Source organism: Anarhichas minor, unplaced genomic scaffold (genome assembly GCF_050575085.1).
Source record: "Anarhichas minor isolate MPS153535 unplaced genomic scaffold, ASM5057508v1 ptg000007l, whole genome shotgun sequence".
Classification (NCBI taxonomy): domain Eukaryota; kingdom Metazoa; phylum Chordata; class Actinopteri; order Perciformes; family Anarhichadidae; genus Anarhichas; species Anarhichas minor.
The window spans coordinates 7,878,348-7,892,850 of NW_027466453.1; the positions used below are offsets into that span (position 1 = coordinate 7,878,348).

Sequence of the window (14,503 nt, forward strand, 5' to 3'; positions counted from 1 at the left end):
TCTCAGCCCAAGTACTGTTCCAATTCAAAGTTCACATTAAGCCAAGCACGGTCCAAATGCCCGGATGTGGCTCGCTCCGCCCATTTGACCGGGTATGCATCGGAGGTGACTTGTCTGTACTTGGGACAGCCAAATATCCCAGAATGCATTTTGCACCAGCAACAGGAAACAATGGCGGAGGAGAAATCACACAACTGGAAGTTGAAACTTTCTAAATACTACTGTTGTTAAGTCACAGAAAGTAATTTTAGGATGTTTTGAGGCGAGAAGTTAGTTGTTAAAGCATCAAATCTGTGGTCGGTTTGTAAAGATTCAGCCGATTTAAAAATATGCTCCGACGATTTCGGAGATGTGAGGTGTTGCTAGCGGGACCGGCAGCAAACCAGCACCGGGGGCTCAGCGCTCATGTTACCCGCCTAGAACAGCCTGATCTCGGCAGTAAACCCCGCCAGCACCGGGGGCTCAGCGCTCACGGTGCCCGCCTAGAACAGCCTGATCTCGGCGAGTCTTTTTGAAACTTGCCGCTGGTATTGACGTCTCTGTAGCGTTTTCCTCGTCGGCAAAGAGTACAGCAATCCGGATCTGATCCACATACATATATATACATACAAATTTATATATATATATAAATATAATTGTATGTATATATATGTATATATGTGTATATAATATAATACACTTATATAATAATATATCATTTTTTATTTTAAATGAAAATTAAAACAGCAGGGTTGTCATATTTAGTTTGATTGTAAAAATACTTTACAGTAAAAAAAACGGATTAAATTCATTAGCAAGACCAGCTGAGGTGGTGATGTCATCAAGTAAGCTGCTGTTCCAATTGTCCCTACTACGTTCTCTGGACTTGTGAACTTGGGTATTGAGAAAGGCCCTTTGTTAAAGGGGCCCTCCACTGAGAGTCAGGGAAGGGCCAATGAAAAATGCTTTGGAGTCCAGTGTTTTTGGAGTCTGAGCCCTACGAGGAAGTTAAAAGTCAAGACATGTCTGCCTGCGCTGCTTCAATTCAAGCTATTGTTTTCTCATATCTGTCTCTTGCAAATCCCCCAATTGGAGTATTTATTGAAAAAGAAATGGTCTCCAACCCACAGTATATTTTTTTAGACATAGGAGAGTTCCTCCAGGGGGCGGCCTGGCTGCCTTTGGCTTTAAGATGCTTACCACTATATGAATATGTCCCTGCATGGTATAAGTCTGGCAGTGGACCATTGCTGCATGTCATAAGTCCCCTCTTACTCCTTTTTCCCTGTCTCCTATACTATCAAAATAAAGATAACACTGCAAGTGCTATGAGTGTTCCTTTAATGGAATGGTTAAACATTTTGGAAAATACACTTATTTGCATTCTTGCTCAGAGTCACATGAGAAGATTGATAGCCACCTCTCATGCTTGCAGCTGGCTAGCTTAGCATAGCATAAAGACTGGAAACAGCAGGAAACTTGAAACAGGTGCTTGTAAACTGTTTATGTTACCTTTGGACATAACCTTTTTCCCCCCCATTTCCCTTCTTTATGCTAAGCTAAGCTAACCATCTGCTGGCTCCAGCTGCACATTTACCCTACAGCCATGAGAGTATGGTGTCAATCTTCTCCTCTAACTCTCGGCAAGAAAGCGAACGAGCAAAATTCCCCAAATGTCTCCCAAGAAACTCTTATTTTAAGGTCAAACAAAATATGTCACTCGGTAGCATGCCATTATGACTGATAAAAGAATAGTTTCAAATCCAAACCATAATAACAATTCAGGCTGAGTCATCCAAGCCAGCACTCAACGCATTGCCCTTTCTGACAGAGGCTCATGACAAAGTCTGAAAGCATTCGCAGACATCATCACAAAGCAGACACTCCCATGGCCTGTTGAACACGTTTTTAAATTCCACAGTAAACAGAACAACATTGCCATAAAGACTGGCTTACGCACAATAAATCGACACTCACACACACACCGTCCATCAACTTCAATCAGACTTAGAGCTGTTCAGAAAAGCGGGTCCCCTGAAAGGTAAACCATTACACTTTGGGGTTATTTGGGTGGTTGTCATGTAGTGCTGATGGTTACGGTTAGGGTTAGCCTCCAGGTAATGACTGCAAGTCTATGCGACATCCTCATATCTGACGATGTCGAGTTTGTGTCCGTGTAGATGTCTGAATGTCGGTGTTAAACAAAATATAGCCTTATTTCCACTTGTTGTTTATGTAAATGTAGACGTTTTTCAAAAAGAGGGTCCTCCCCCACATTCTTTTCTTGTTTGTGACGTCGCAGGTAAATCACACCTTTGGATGGGATGACAGAGAGGAAAAGGCAGCGATGGCAAATATGGCCTGAAGAGAGTAAAGGCATGTGGAAATCGTCTGACCGTTTCTTACTGGATCCGTAACTAAAGGATCAAACGGAACAGTGAAATAAAGAGGCCTGATAACTGATAAACAATGATGGTAAGAATTAGATCTTTCTGTTGCATGTGAATAGACAAATATGTCTTTTATAAAAGAGTTGGGCCTAAAGGATACAGACTCTTTAGAGGGTGTATCTGGTTTCACCTCGCTTCTCCCTCCACTTACATTCAGAGATTCAGAAACTCACATGTGGTAGAATGTAACTATATACATTTACTTAAGTAGTGTACTTAAGTATAACTTTGAGGTAACTTTACTTCTAAAAAAAAATAGAAATGAACTAATCAATTCTGATGTATCTTTAAAGATTAAGATACCCTGCACTGTATAAAGTAGTTAAAAGGAGCCCCATATTTACCAGCTGCAATAATTAATTATTTTAATATTGATGTTAAATTGATACACTGCAAATTATAATCCAGTGATATTAAATGTATACATCATTTTTAATAGAAAATTCTATTTAATGAGTAGTTTAACTTTTGTTATTGTGAGTATATTATCACGCTAACGCTTTTGTATTTTACCCAAGTAAGATAAGAACACAGATCTTTTTTACTTGTAGTATTTGTACACTGTGGCATTGCTACTTTTACTGAAGAAAAAGATCTGAGTGTTTCCTCCACCCCTGGTTAAATACAATACCAATTCACTGAAAAAAATGCTATATGTTATTGGATATTATATCTGGAGGTCTGTACATTAGGTTACATCAGACATTTTGACTTGTCATGAGGGAAAGCGCAGCCAATTAGCCAGTAAGATTTTGGGCCAGCTCAAACTGAAACAGCAGCATCAACCAAAGCACCCATGGGAAAATCCTGGAGTCCAGTTTAACATAACAAACCAGTGATACGAGCTCATGAAAACATGATTACACCAGCGCTGCAGTCCCGCTATTGAAACAACAGTCCAACTCTTGTACTAATAAGATGCTTTTAGACACAAAATGTCTATTGAAATGTGGAGGTCAACAGTGAGAAGCAACAATTACAATGCAGGGGGAAATAGCAGTGTTGCATGAGTCGGATTGCCTGCAAACCAGGAGGACTTATATTGCTCTTGTGAACAATGCAGATCTCAACTCAGCTGTTGTTTTTCTTTTACAATGCATTCCAAACATATTTAGTTCTTTGGCTGATAGACAGAGCTTGGATCTCATCACATAATTGCACAGTGCTTATTAACTTGTCTGCCAACAGTCTTATCAGAAAAAAAAAGGATCTACAGTAAGTCACCATAAATGTGATTACTTCCTTGAAGGGTGTGATATAATGCATATATGTAATGTTTTTATTGTCTTAAAAGTATGGCAATAAAGACTATTAACCGGGAAAAGATGGCCCCTGAAAGCCCCACGGACGATGTATGTCAACTGATTTGGGGTCATTTCATTGACTAAAAGAATGAAGAAATACGTACCACTAAAGCACGACATCAACTGGCATTATAAAGGCCTTTAGGTCTGTTCTGTGTCTTAAAGAGGGCGCCAGTGACAGAATCTAGTTTTTCATTATAACAAAAACCATAAACTAAATGAGGGATATGTGTGGTAATCATTCACTTAAATGTGTTGAGGGGTTTGAGTTGCTGAAGAGCAAATACACTGTGTATTATTTAAAAAATGTAATCATGTACAAAGAGAAGGACAGCACAGCGATACAGTGCACGTGTAGCAATGTTAAAGCAATGATTGGTTGTGTGGTAGCCTTTGCTCTGATCTCAATATTTGAAGTACCAGAACATTCATTTCTACCACTGTTAAACCACATAGCCGCCCAAACCCCCCAGGACAAAGTGCCCAATGAAGTCTACTATCACTAGCTCCTTTGAGGTCGCACAGTCGGCCTACGAAGACCGGGATGAACCAGTGGTAAACATGAGTTCCTGTTCAAAGTGGTTCATCTGAATGCATTAATCGCTGAATGGTGTTAGGTGTGTTGTGTTTCATCTTTTGAGGAACCGGAGAAAAATATAAATCCTTGAGCTTGAACTTCTTGGTATAGACTTGATGCTATATGTTCTCATGCACTACTAGAAATTTTGATTCGCTTATGTTTTTTTTTTTTGTCAGCCTGCTGTCACAGATGGAAGCCAGTCAGAGGTTAAAGTCAAGCCTGTGCCTCGTCCCAGGTCTCGAATGCAATCAAAGTCCCAGCGTAACAACAACAACGACGACACTGTTGACTATGCAGACACGACTAGCACGACAACCAGTGTGGTGGTGAGTGGTGATATTGTCTCTAAGATTAAGTCATAATAGTGTGTATTAATTAGCATGCATTCATTTTTTTTGTCATTTCTCTCTGTCATCAGAGCTCCCAACTCAGTGAATATCCTGCAGACGATAAGACGCCTCTGCCTTTTCGCTCTCCTCCTCCCAGACCACCACGAAGCAAATGTATGATCTCCAGGAAACCCACAATCGATGGAGGCAATCACTATGTGATTGCAGTTTCTGAGCCAACTGTGAGGGCACAACGAGCTTCATTTCATTCCTTAAAAGACTGCTATGTGTGTTATTACTAGAAATATTACTGAAATGATACAAGGGCAACTAGAGAGCTACAGCTGACTTCCTCCTCCTTAATTTCTCTGCTAGAATCCAGCTGTCAATACTGAGAGAATACCATCTCCTCCAGCACCGCGGCCTGAACGCCCCCCTCCTCCCTCCATCTCTTACAGTTCAAGGTCTACAATGAGGCTAAAATCTGAGGTAAGGACTGACATGTTTCACCTCATCCCAAACTTTATGTACGATATGATATGTATCGCCTGTAATGTGTTCTTTTTAATATCTTGGATAGAGCGACAGTGATGAGAGTCTGCAATCCAGTTGTCCCATCAGCTTTGTGCCACAACCTCCAGTGTCACCAGCTCTCTCTAACGAAGAGGTGAACTTCTGCGGGACTGGTAGTACAACGGTAAATTACAGGCTAAACGTTATGCATTATGGACTCAGTGTTTTCTGTGAGTGTGGGTAAGGAGTAAATATTCCAACTCTACAATCGACATCAAGAAAGCTCAGCAACCGTGTTGGAATACGTTCAACGTTTTGGTCATGTTCAACCGCGTTATGTAACCACGATGTGAATGTCTTTGGTTTCCAGGCCACAGAGAAACCTGTAGTTCCGCCTCGACCCGGGCAGACCCCCCTCGCCCGCTCTGACTCCTTGGATGGAACCTCGTCTCCACAGGTATGAGAGCCCCTGCAGAATTCAGGTGATGGAGGGGCCAAAACACAGACACAAAAGGTGCAGAGAGACATGTGCTTTTCCCTCATGCTCTAATAGAAAATATGACTTCCACAAAGGGCTTCTCTATTTTTTGCTGCATTTTACACTGTTCTGTCAGTCAGCCTGAAATGCAGATTTCGGGAGGGGCGGCCCAAGTGCTGTTTGTACTGAAAGTGACATCCAAGTTAACTCAAAAACAAGTCATTTCCCCTATGAATTGAAGAGTCTCCAAGATCGAGAAGAAGAGAAAGCACCAACAGTGTATCCTTTGAAAGGCTCACTTTTTAGTTTGTTTAGGAGATTATCAATGATAAAGACTTCTCATTCTCATGTTAGTTGGAATATTACTTACTTAACTCCCTCCATTATTTCATTAAAAATCCAAAATGTCAATCTAATGGTGAAGTTTGCAGAAAAGTCAGTAGAAATCATCCTCTTTCCCAGTCAAACCACATCATAACTCTAGAGCGAAGCTGCAAACATGGCTAAACATTTGTATTTCCATAGAAAGACCTTGTTCCTGGAAGTGTGAGAAAGACCCCAAACCATTTATTAATGGTATGCTCTGGAGAAACGCTGTTGTATCTTTGAGCAGCAGAGTTGATCAACAACGTCATTTTCTTTGTTTATTACAGACCAGACCACCACCGATGTTCTTCTCCCCACCTCCCCCTCCTGAACCGGAGGAACCGTCGGATACAGACGTTCTGCCAGAGGACGTAGATAAGATGGTGAGATACAGATCAAAACATAGACAATGGTATGCTCTTAATCAATTCAGATCCATTAATCCGTGTCCGTTAAACACTACCAGTCACTAGGGAAGCCAACAGTATGCTACCAGACTGGGGACTACTCTCCTCATCAACAGACCACTGAGGATGCAGAGGTACAGCTTTTTATTAACATTTTAACCAAAATAACGAGCTTCATTTCATTCCTTAAAAGACTGCTATTGTCACGGGAGTTCACGGTTAGGACCCAATAGCAACACCACAGGAGACAGAAGTTAATAGAATAGGTTTTATTTAGCCTGAATAGAGAAGACAGGAAGGTGTGGAGTTCGTGGCTCGACACCAGAGAGCTGGCAGCTTGACGGCGTGAGGTCCCGTGGCTCGACACCAGAGAGTAGGCAGATCGACGGTGTGAGTCCCGTGGCTCGACACCGGAGGGTAGGCAGAGTGGCGGTGTGAGTCGTGGCTCGACACCGGAGGGCAGGCAGAGCGGCGGTGTGTAGTCCGTAACACAACGGAGGGCAGAGCGGCGGTGTGTAGTCCGTTAACACAAGGAGGGCACGGGGGATTCCCGGACCGACGGACACCAGAGGCAGGTGCTCGAGGCAGAAGGTGATACAGGGTTGAAGTGGGTGAAAGACGGTACGACCTGACAAGCCCAGACTGCAGGACCAGAGTTTATATAGTGCCAGGGGAATCGTTAGTGGGACCTGAGTCTGGTGTGTCAGCCTGCAGGAGGTGATTAGCTGAAGTGTCCTCAGCTGTGCACAATCAAGGGTGTGGCCATGGGAGGTGTCTGGAGGCAGAGGACAAACACAGAGCACATGGCACACAATAACAAACAGGGGAATGACAGCACACATGAGGAGAGGAGATCAGGGGAAACAGAGGAAACACACAACGGGTCAGACAGGGATCCTGGATCCTGACAGCTATGTGTGTTATTACTAGAAATATTACTGAAATGATACAAGGGCAACTAGAGAGCTACAGCTTACTTCCTCCTTCTTAATTTCTCTGCTAGAATCCAGCTGTCAATATTGAGAGAATACAATCTCCTCCAGCACCGCGGCCTGAACGCCCCCCTCCTCCCTCCATCTCTTACAGTTCAAGGTCTACAATGAGGCTAAAATCTGAGGTAAGGACTGACATGTTTCACCTCATCCCAACCTTTATGTACGATATGATATGTATCGCCTGTAATGTGTTCTTTTTAATATCTTGGATAGAGCGACAGTGATGAGAGTCTGCAATCCAGTTGTCCCTACATCAGCTTTGTGCCACAACCTCCAGTGTCACCAGCTCTCTCTAACGAAGAGGTGAACTTCTGCGGGACTTTCAGTACAACGGTAAATTACAGGCTAAACGTTATGCATTATGGACTCAGTGTTTTCTGTGAGTGTGGGTAAGGAGTAAATATTCCAACTCTACAATCGACATCAAGAAAGCTCAGCAACCGTGTTGGAATACGTTCAACGTTTTGGTCATGTTCAACCGCGTTATGTAACCACGATGTGAATGTCTTTGGTTTCCAGGCCACAGAGAAACCTGCAGTTCCTCCTCGACCCGGGCAGACCCCCCTCGCCCGCTCTGACTCCTTGGGTGGAACCTCGTCTCCACAGGTATGGAGGGGCCAAAACACAGACACAAAAGGTGCAGAGAGACATGTGCTTTTCCCTCATGCTCTAATAGAAAATATGACTTCCACAAAGGGCTTCTCTATGTTTTGCTGCATTTTACACTATTCTGTCAGTCAGCCTGAAATGCAGATTTCGGGAGGGGCGGCCCAAGTGCTGTTTGTACTGAAAGTGACATCCAAGTTAACTCAAAAACAAGTCATTTCCCCTGTGAATTGAAGAGTCTCCTAGATCGAGAAGAAGAGAAAGCACCAACAGTGTATCCTTTGAAAGGCTCACTTTTTAGTTAGTTTAGGAAATTATCAATGATAAAGACTTCCCATTCTCATGTTAGTTGGAATATTACTTACTTAACTCCCTCCATTATTTCATTCAAAATCCAAAATGTCAATCTAATGGTGAAGTTTGCAGAAAAGTCAGTAGAAATCATCCTCTTTCCCAGTCAAACCACGTCATAACTCTAGAGCGAAGCTGCAAACATGGCTAAACATTTGTATTTCCATAGAAAGACCTTGTTCCTGGAAGTGTGAGAAAGACCCCAAACCATTTATTAATGGTATGCTCTGGAGAAACGCTGTTGTTGTATCTTTGAGCAGTAGAGTTGATCAACAATGTAATTTTCTTTGTTTATTACAGACCAGACCACCACCGCCGTTCTTCTCCCCACCTCCCCCTCCTGAATCGGAGGAACCTTCGGATACAGTGTACAGTGAAGCAGAGCACCGCCCCTACCTGGACGTTCTGCCAGAGGACGTAGATAACATGGTGAGATACAGATCACGATGTAGACAATGGTATGCTCTCAATCAATTCTGATCCATTAATCTGTGTCTGTTAAACACTACCAGTCACTAGGGAAGCCAACAGTAGGCAACCAGAGTGGGCACTACTCTCCTCATCAACATACCACTGAGGATGCAGAGGTACAGCTTTTTATTAATTTTGTGCTAAGTTTGTGGAAGTTTCATGAATGAAATGTATTGTCTCTCTATGACCAATGTCTTTTAAAACATCATGTTGTGATTCTTGTAAAACGAAACTCTCCCCACACGAAGTATAAAAATTATACATCTATGATAAACAATCTGTGTCATATCATACAAATGTACAGTTCACAAAAGATGGGATTGTCTAACCAACAGGAAAAAAATAAAGCAATGAAAATAAAAAAGAATGATGAATAAATAAAATAAATAAAGATTGTGCAACGGATTTTTGATAAGAATACAACCTGTTTTTCTCAGGACATCAATGGGCTGTTGAGATGGTTGAAAAAACTATCAAGTAAGTCCAACATTTTGTTTTCTAGATAGATATTGTGTCTTGAAGCCTAAAGATGCATCAAACGTTATTGTATTGACTGCCAATAATTTGTAATTTGAAATAATCCATCTCTGTGCTGTCACTCCAACAGAATTTGATGGCATGGCTTCATCAGTGTATGGCCTCAGTATAGAGGAGGAAATCAGGTAAGCACGCAGAAACTATCTATGAATTTTGGTGCCATTAGTTCTGTGTTACAACAGGAAAAAAAACTGCTTCAGAGTATGCAAAATAGATAGTTACAGTTTTATGTTGAACAGTTCTAGATATTTAATTACAACATGGACTTTTTGCGTAGCAAAACTTGAATGTCAATGAAAGTTAATTGGCTAAACTATTTCAGAACTGAATGAGCCAGATAAAGAAACAGGTTTTCTTGTCACTGACCCTATGCAGATCGTTAAGCCAGAGAGCGATGAATGTGAGAAAGGCCCTTCGTCTCTACAACCTCCTCATGATGAAACGCAAGGAAAGCCTGCGGGACCTCATCACGGAGTTCAGCTCCATCTCCGACAGCCTGGACAAGATGAAGAAGAAGGGCAAAAGCATGGACATTGCTGGGGGCACCACAGGTGCTATCGGAGGGGTGACCGCAGTCTTGGGTATCGCCTTTGCTCCTGCGACCTTAGGTGCCTCGCTGATTGCTACCGCCATTGGTGTTGGTATGGTGGCGTCCGCTGGGGGCATTGGCGCCCGCTCTGCCATGGCCAAAAAGAAGATTGTGAATAGGATGACAGTTGAGAAACTAGTATACGAGTATAAGGGAAACGTTGTCGATCTGGAACACTGCCTGGGCTTTATCCTCAGTGGGATGAATGAGCTTCAAAGGCACGACATTGCCAGGTTGCAGAGGGCAGGAGCCCAGCCGGATTCACTGAAGATGGCACACCTGTCACAGTTTGTGTTAAAGAATAACACAACCAAGGATAGGGGAGCTTCTCTTACACACGTGCGTGGGCTGTCGTCAGAGAGACTGCTTCTGGCTTTTGCGAAGGAAATGGATCAGTATTTTTTTACGGAAAATGATGGTCAGACGCTGAAGAAGTCGAGTAAAAGCAAGTTTTCGGGTAGAGTTCGCCTGCTGGCTAAAAATCTGCAGGAAGAACTATTTCACCTGAATCGTATGTGGGAAATGTTTGGTTGAACCAAAGAACTTTTTGTTGGTTTGTGTGTTTATATGTGTGAGTGAGAGAGAGACTGGAGAATAACTGCCTTATTTACAACATATTTAATCAACATTTTATATTAATATATATATATGTATTTGTAATAATGTGTGACTACATACAATATCTACTTTTTAAAGAAAGTTCAGGATTGTAGTTCTTCTACTATTCATGGCTGTGATAAATAAAACCGCAGAGTTAATGAAAATATCTCTTTATTCAAATAACACCATGAGTACCAGTGGTTACTTTTTAGGACGACAGTAGAGTTTGCATGGAATGCGGAACATAAACAATGGCGGAGTGATAATGTGGGCACTGCGGAAGGATACCTCCTGTCCTTGCTTGAACTATATCAGGACCGTGCCACAACACGCGCCATCTTCTTTTCCGAGGAACATCATTGTCGAACATCGCTCTGTTGCCCGAAATGGCAGTGTAAAAGTGTGCCGCGACCCCGCCGCCAACCAAACAGTGCATCCAACCCGTGCACTGAGTCACTTCCAAATCAGAAACATGTCGTAAGTATTATTTTCTTTATAACGTTTTGGCGATGACAGCTGTGCGGCCTACTGTGGCCGCGCGCCTCGGCAGCCTGACGTCACCGAGAGCACGACGCTGCTTCGTATTAAATTCCAGTTAAAATTAGTTTGACGTATAACATTTCTTTTGACTTAATCTTAAACGTCGTATAGTTTGATATAGGGACGTGGGGTTGTATTATAGTTCAGGGTTAGCTACTGGGATGACGTAAGACGCGTAATATGAAACGTAACGGTTTCTATTTGATTCAATGTACCGAGACCCTTTACACCTAATTTAATCGTGAAGGACGTGATTTCTATACGTGTATAAACCGTCTGTGACGGTGTCACGAGTGCCTGCGTAGCGGCCAGAAAATGGTTCGTTTCCTCTCTGTCAAAATGGCGGCTTCGTGTTGGCGTATTGAGGACAAAAGTGTAGCTGTTTTTTATAGTGAGGGAAGGCGTAGACTCGTGACCCTGACGTCTGTCTGGACCCAGACTGACGTCAGAGTCACAAGACTGGTAGCTGGGTGGAAACACGTGACGTGGAGCAGGTGCACTGCAGTGTTGCGCCAAAACGTGATTTGCCTGGAGTCATTATTTTCATACTAACATTATATTAGGGCCGAGGGACTATTATCTTCATCGTCGATTATCTTCTCGATAAATTGATTAGTTGAAATGACGTCATCAAATGTCTTGTTTTGTCAACTACTCAAACACTCAGTTTACTATCATAGAGGAGTAAATAAACCAGAACATATTCATTTAAGAAGCTGCAATAAGAGCATTTTGACTGAATGGCTCCAGCTGACTAATTGATTATCAAAATGTGGCCAATTAATTTAATTGTTGACAACTAATTTATTCATTGTTGTAGCTCCATACTATATTATTTACCCACACAAGTTCTTTGTGCACACAGCACAAGTATGAATGACTAATTAAAGGCTAAACCATCACATATATTTGTCTTCCCCTATCCTCAGGTCCTTTGTGGAAACCCTCACTGCTGCTGCATCCAACAGCAAAAAAGAGTTCGAAACTGTCCTATCCTCGTGCCACACTCCCTTTGTGACCAACAACGGCCACTATGACCACGATGATGACAAACTCACAGTTTGGCCTGGAAGACATGGAGGCCCTTCTCTGGGGACCTTCCTCTCCCATGGCTGACGCCACGAGCTTCTCGACTTCACGCCCTGACCAAGAAGAAGAACAACAGAAAGGAGGAGGGACCTCGTTGGAGGGCGACGCTTCCCCTGTGTCGCCCCTCGCCTCCTCATCGCTGTCCTCTTCCTCCTCGCCTCCTCCCTTCTACTCTCCACCTCCCTCGCCGCCGCCCGTCCTCCTCCAGGGGGACAAAGCTGGGATGGAGTCTGGCCTGCTCTCCCTCCCCTGGTTGGGCCACCCTGGTCCTCTGAGACAGGCCGTCTCAGATGACAGCAAAGGTAAGGACTGTGTAAAATAAGCATCAAACGGCCATCTTTAAAGCACCCGTATCAACATATTTGAAGCACTTTTTGAGCACCATCTCTCATTAACATACTGCCTCATTTGCCTCCACAGAGGATATGTTCGGTGACCTGGACTGGATGGATGAGAGGATGGATCTGTCCGAGTTTGACCTGGACTCTCTGATCGGCTCCTGCAGTCCTACTGAAGAGTCCCCCAGTTGTCCAGAAGACCTCCTAGCCGCCCTGGAATGCCCCATGGAGCTTGACTCCCTCCGAATGCCCACTCTCTTAAGCCCCGCACTCTCGAGTCTTCCCTCTGCTTGTCTTCCAAGTATACCTCCCCCTACCCCCCCCACGGTCTGCTCAGATCCTTGTGTCATTACAGTGGATGAGCCTGAATCCTACATTGAAGAACAGGAGGGCCCCTGCCTGCCCCTGTGTGTCCCAGAGCCACAACAGGAGCTGGAAATCAAATCTGAGCCGGCATCTCCAGACCCCCCTTCCCCCTTGGTGGATTCTCCCTCCTCCCCAGCCAACACCCTAGACCTGGGCAGTGAAGTGGACGTCACGGAGAGTGAGGCGAAGCCAGTGGTAGCGTCTGTCGTCTCACAAGTCCAGAGGCTCGTATTCTCCCTCCCAACGACCCGCATTGTCTTTGTGCTGGCTCCCAAAGATGAAATCGGCATCACCACCACCAATGTAACCACCACGTCACAGATCGTTCATTGCTCCCCTCCTCCAAAGCCCTCCAGAAGCAGACCATACCCCGAGCCCACATACAAAGGCAGTCCGCCTTCTCCCAGTGCCACCACTGTTAAAGTCAAGTCCCCCCAGGAGGCAGATGGAGATCAGAGGGCAACTTTGAAGGCCCCGAAATCCAAGAAACTGAAGAAGATGGCGCAGAATAAGACGGCCGCCACACGTTACAGGCAGAAGAAGAAAGTAGAGCAGGATACGCTTCTTGGCGAGCATGGTCTGCTGGAGAGGAAGAACCTGGAGCTGAATGAGAAGGCTGAATCCTTGGCCCGGGAGATCGAGTACCTGAAAGAGCTGATGGAGGAGGTCGGCCAGGCCAGGACCAACAAAGGTCTCGGTGCTGACCCCTAGTGGTCGGACCTAACAATGACATAATGACGTGTGAGAAGAGAGTAGGCTCAGCAGATTTTATTTTACAAGCAAGTATCAATAAAGTGTTCTGTCCACACAGCAAGTCTTGGAGCCACAATCCAGTACAACTGGTGTTTTTCAGAGTACCTCCTTTTTAAATATCTAACACTGGTATTAAATATAGAATACTTTTATCATGTTTAGAGTGGTTATATGGAAACAAGTATTTTCCATTCAGTATATAAACTTGTGTTTTTTGTAATGTATCTAAATGTTTCCCGTATCTGGACCTCTGTAACCTGCCAGTAGGATGTATTTTAATAAAAGTGTATTATAGTGTAATGGATCATCTGTATTATGAATCTCTTAATAAAGAGTCTTAAAATGAATGAGTCTTTTGGTGTAATTCCTTCTGGGGCGTCGGTAATGTATATTGTTAGCATCACTTAACACATGAGCACCATGGGACTGTTACAGTTCCAGTGTACATAATCATTAAAGTTCATAAATGCTATTATTATGGCGTATAGACCCTACTGATCATATCTCAGGTGTAAATGTAGAGTTAAGTTTACATCGGTAAAGCACAAGATAATGACCGGTTTTGAGTGTTTTCCGTCTGGTCAGAGTGTGACCTCGTCCTGCACAAAGACTCTTTGTTCCTGGTCTGATAACACTAATGAACCTGTGGATGTCCTTCTGTCTGGAGCCACAAACTGGGAAGAGGATAATGGAGCCGCCTGACCAGCAGCGTGCTGCAGAGACGTATTCAATCAACTGACGGTCATGTGAAGTTAAAAATACCCCCTTTTTTTTAGCAAGGGAAATCAGTTTCAGATAAAACCGACTTGCTTTAGTGTGTTTGGTCCCTCTGCTGATCATGGCAAAAGGACAGTGTGCATCA

At 43.6% G+C, this 14,503-nt stretch overlaps 2 protein-coding genes across 4 annotated transcripts; both read left to right on the forward strand.

Annotated features, from left to right (window-relative positions):
- Positions 1 to 79: 79 nt before the first annotated feature.
- Positions 80 to 10,768, forward strand: LOC142943223 (uncharacterized). 3 transcript variants are annotated; one of them, XM_076084936.1, is made up of 17 exons: positions 80 to 2,020; positions 2,282 to 2,454; positions 4,490 to 4,639; positions 4,732 to 4,884; positions 5,018 to 5,131; positions 5,223 to 5,339; positions 5,526 to 5,612; positions 6,287 to 6,382; positions 6,466 to 6,540; positions 7,410 to 7,523; positions 7,615 to 7,734; positions 7,921 to 8,007; positions 8,659 to 8,787; positions 8,871 to 8,945; positions 9,267 to 9,306; positions 9,437 to 9,491; positions 9,742 to 10,768. In XM_076084936.1, exons 2-17 carry the CDS (start codon positions 2,449 to 2,451, stop codon positions 10,487 to 10,489), a joined length of 2,166 nt encoding a protein of 721 aa, XP_075941051.1. In that variant the 5' UTR covers positions 80 to 2,020; positions 2,282 to 2,448; the 3' UTR covers positions 10,490 to 10,768. The 3 variants fall into 3 exon arrangements, with proteins under 3 accessions (XP_075941051.1, XP_075941050.1, XP_075941052.1); XM_076084935.1 differs by having other exon boundaries at positions 80 to 2,454; XM_076084937.1 differs by lacking the exon at positions 6,466 to 6,540 and having other exon boundaries at positions 80 to 2,454.
- A 112-nt stretch (positions 10,769 to 10,880) lies between these two features.
- LOC142943275 (cyclic AMP-dependent transcription factor ATF-4-like) lies at positions 10,881 to 13,988 on the forward strand. The gene is made up of 3 exons (XM_076084939.1): positions 10,881 to 11,032; positions 12,025 to 12,486; positions 12,605 to 13,988. Exons 2-3 carry the CDS (start codon positions 12,129 to 12,131, stop codon positions 13,597 to 13,599), a joined length of 1,353 nt encoding a protein of 450 aa, XP_075941054.1. The 5' UTR covers positions 10,881 to 11,032; positions 12,025 to 12,128; the 3' UTR covers positions 13,600 to 13,988.
- The last annotated feature ends 515 nt before the right edge of the window (positions 13,989 to 14,503 follow it).

Bases quoted from the DNA above. Each gene is read 5' to 3' on its own strand.
- LOC142943223 (XM_076084935.1), top strand. The intron at 4,640-4,731 runs GTGAGTGGTGAT...CTCTGTCATCAG, and splicing joins GCACGACAACCAGTGTGGTG to AGCTCCCAACTCAGTGAATA. The intron at 6,541-7,409 runs GTACAGCTTTTT...TTTCTCTGCTAG, and splicing joins AGACCACTGAGGATGCAGAG to AATCCAGCTGTCAATATTGA.
- LOC142943275 (XM_076084939.1), top strand. From the start codon at position 12,129: ATGACCACGATGATGACAAACTCACAGTTTGGCCTGGAAGACATGGAG. The intron at 12,487-12,604 runs GTAAGGACTGTG...TTGCCTCCACAG, and splicing joins CGTCTCAGATGACAGCAAAG to AGGATATGTTCGGTGACCTG.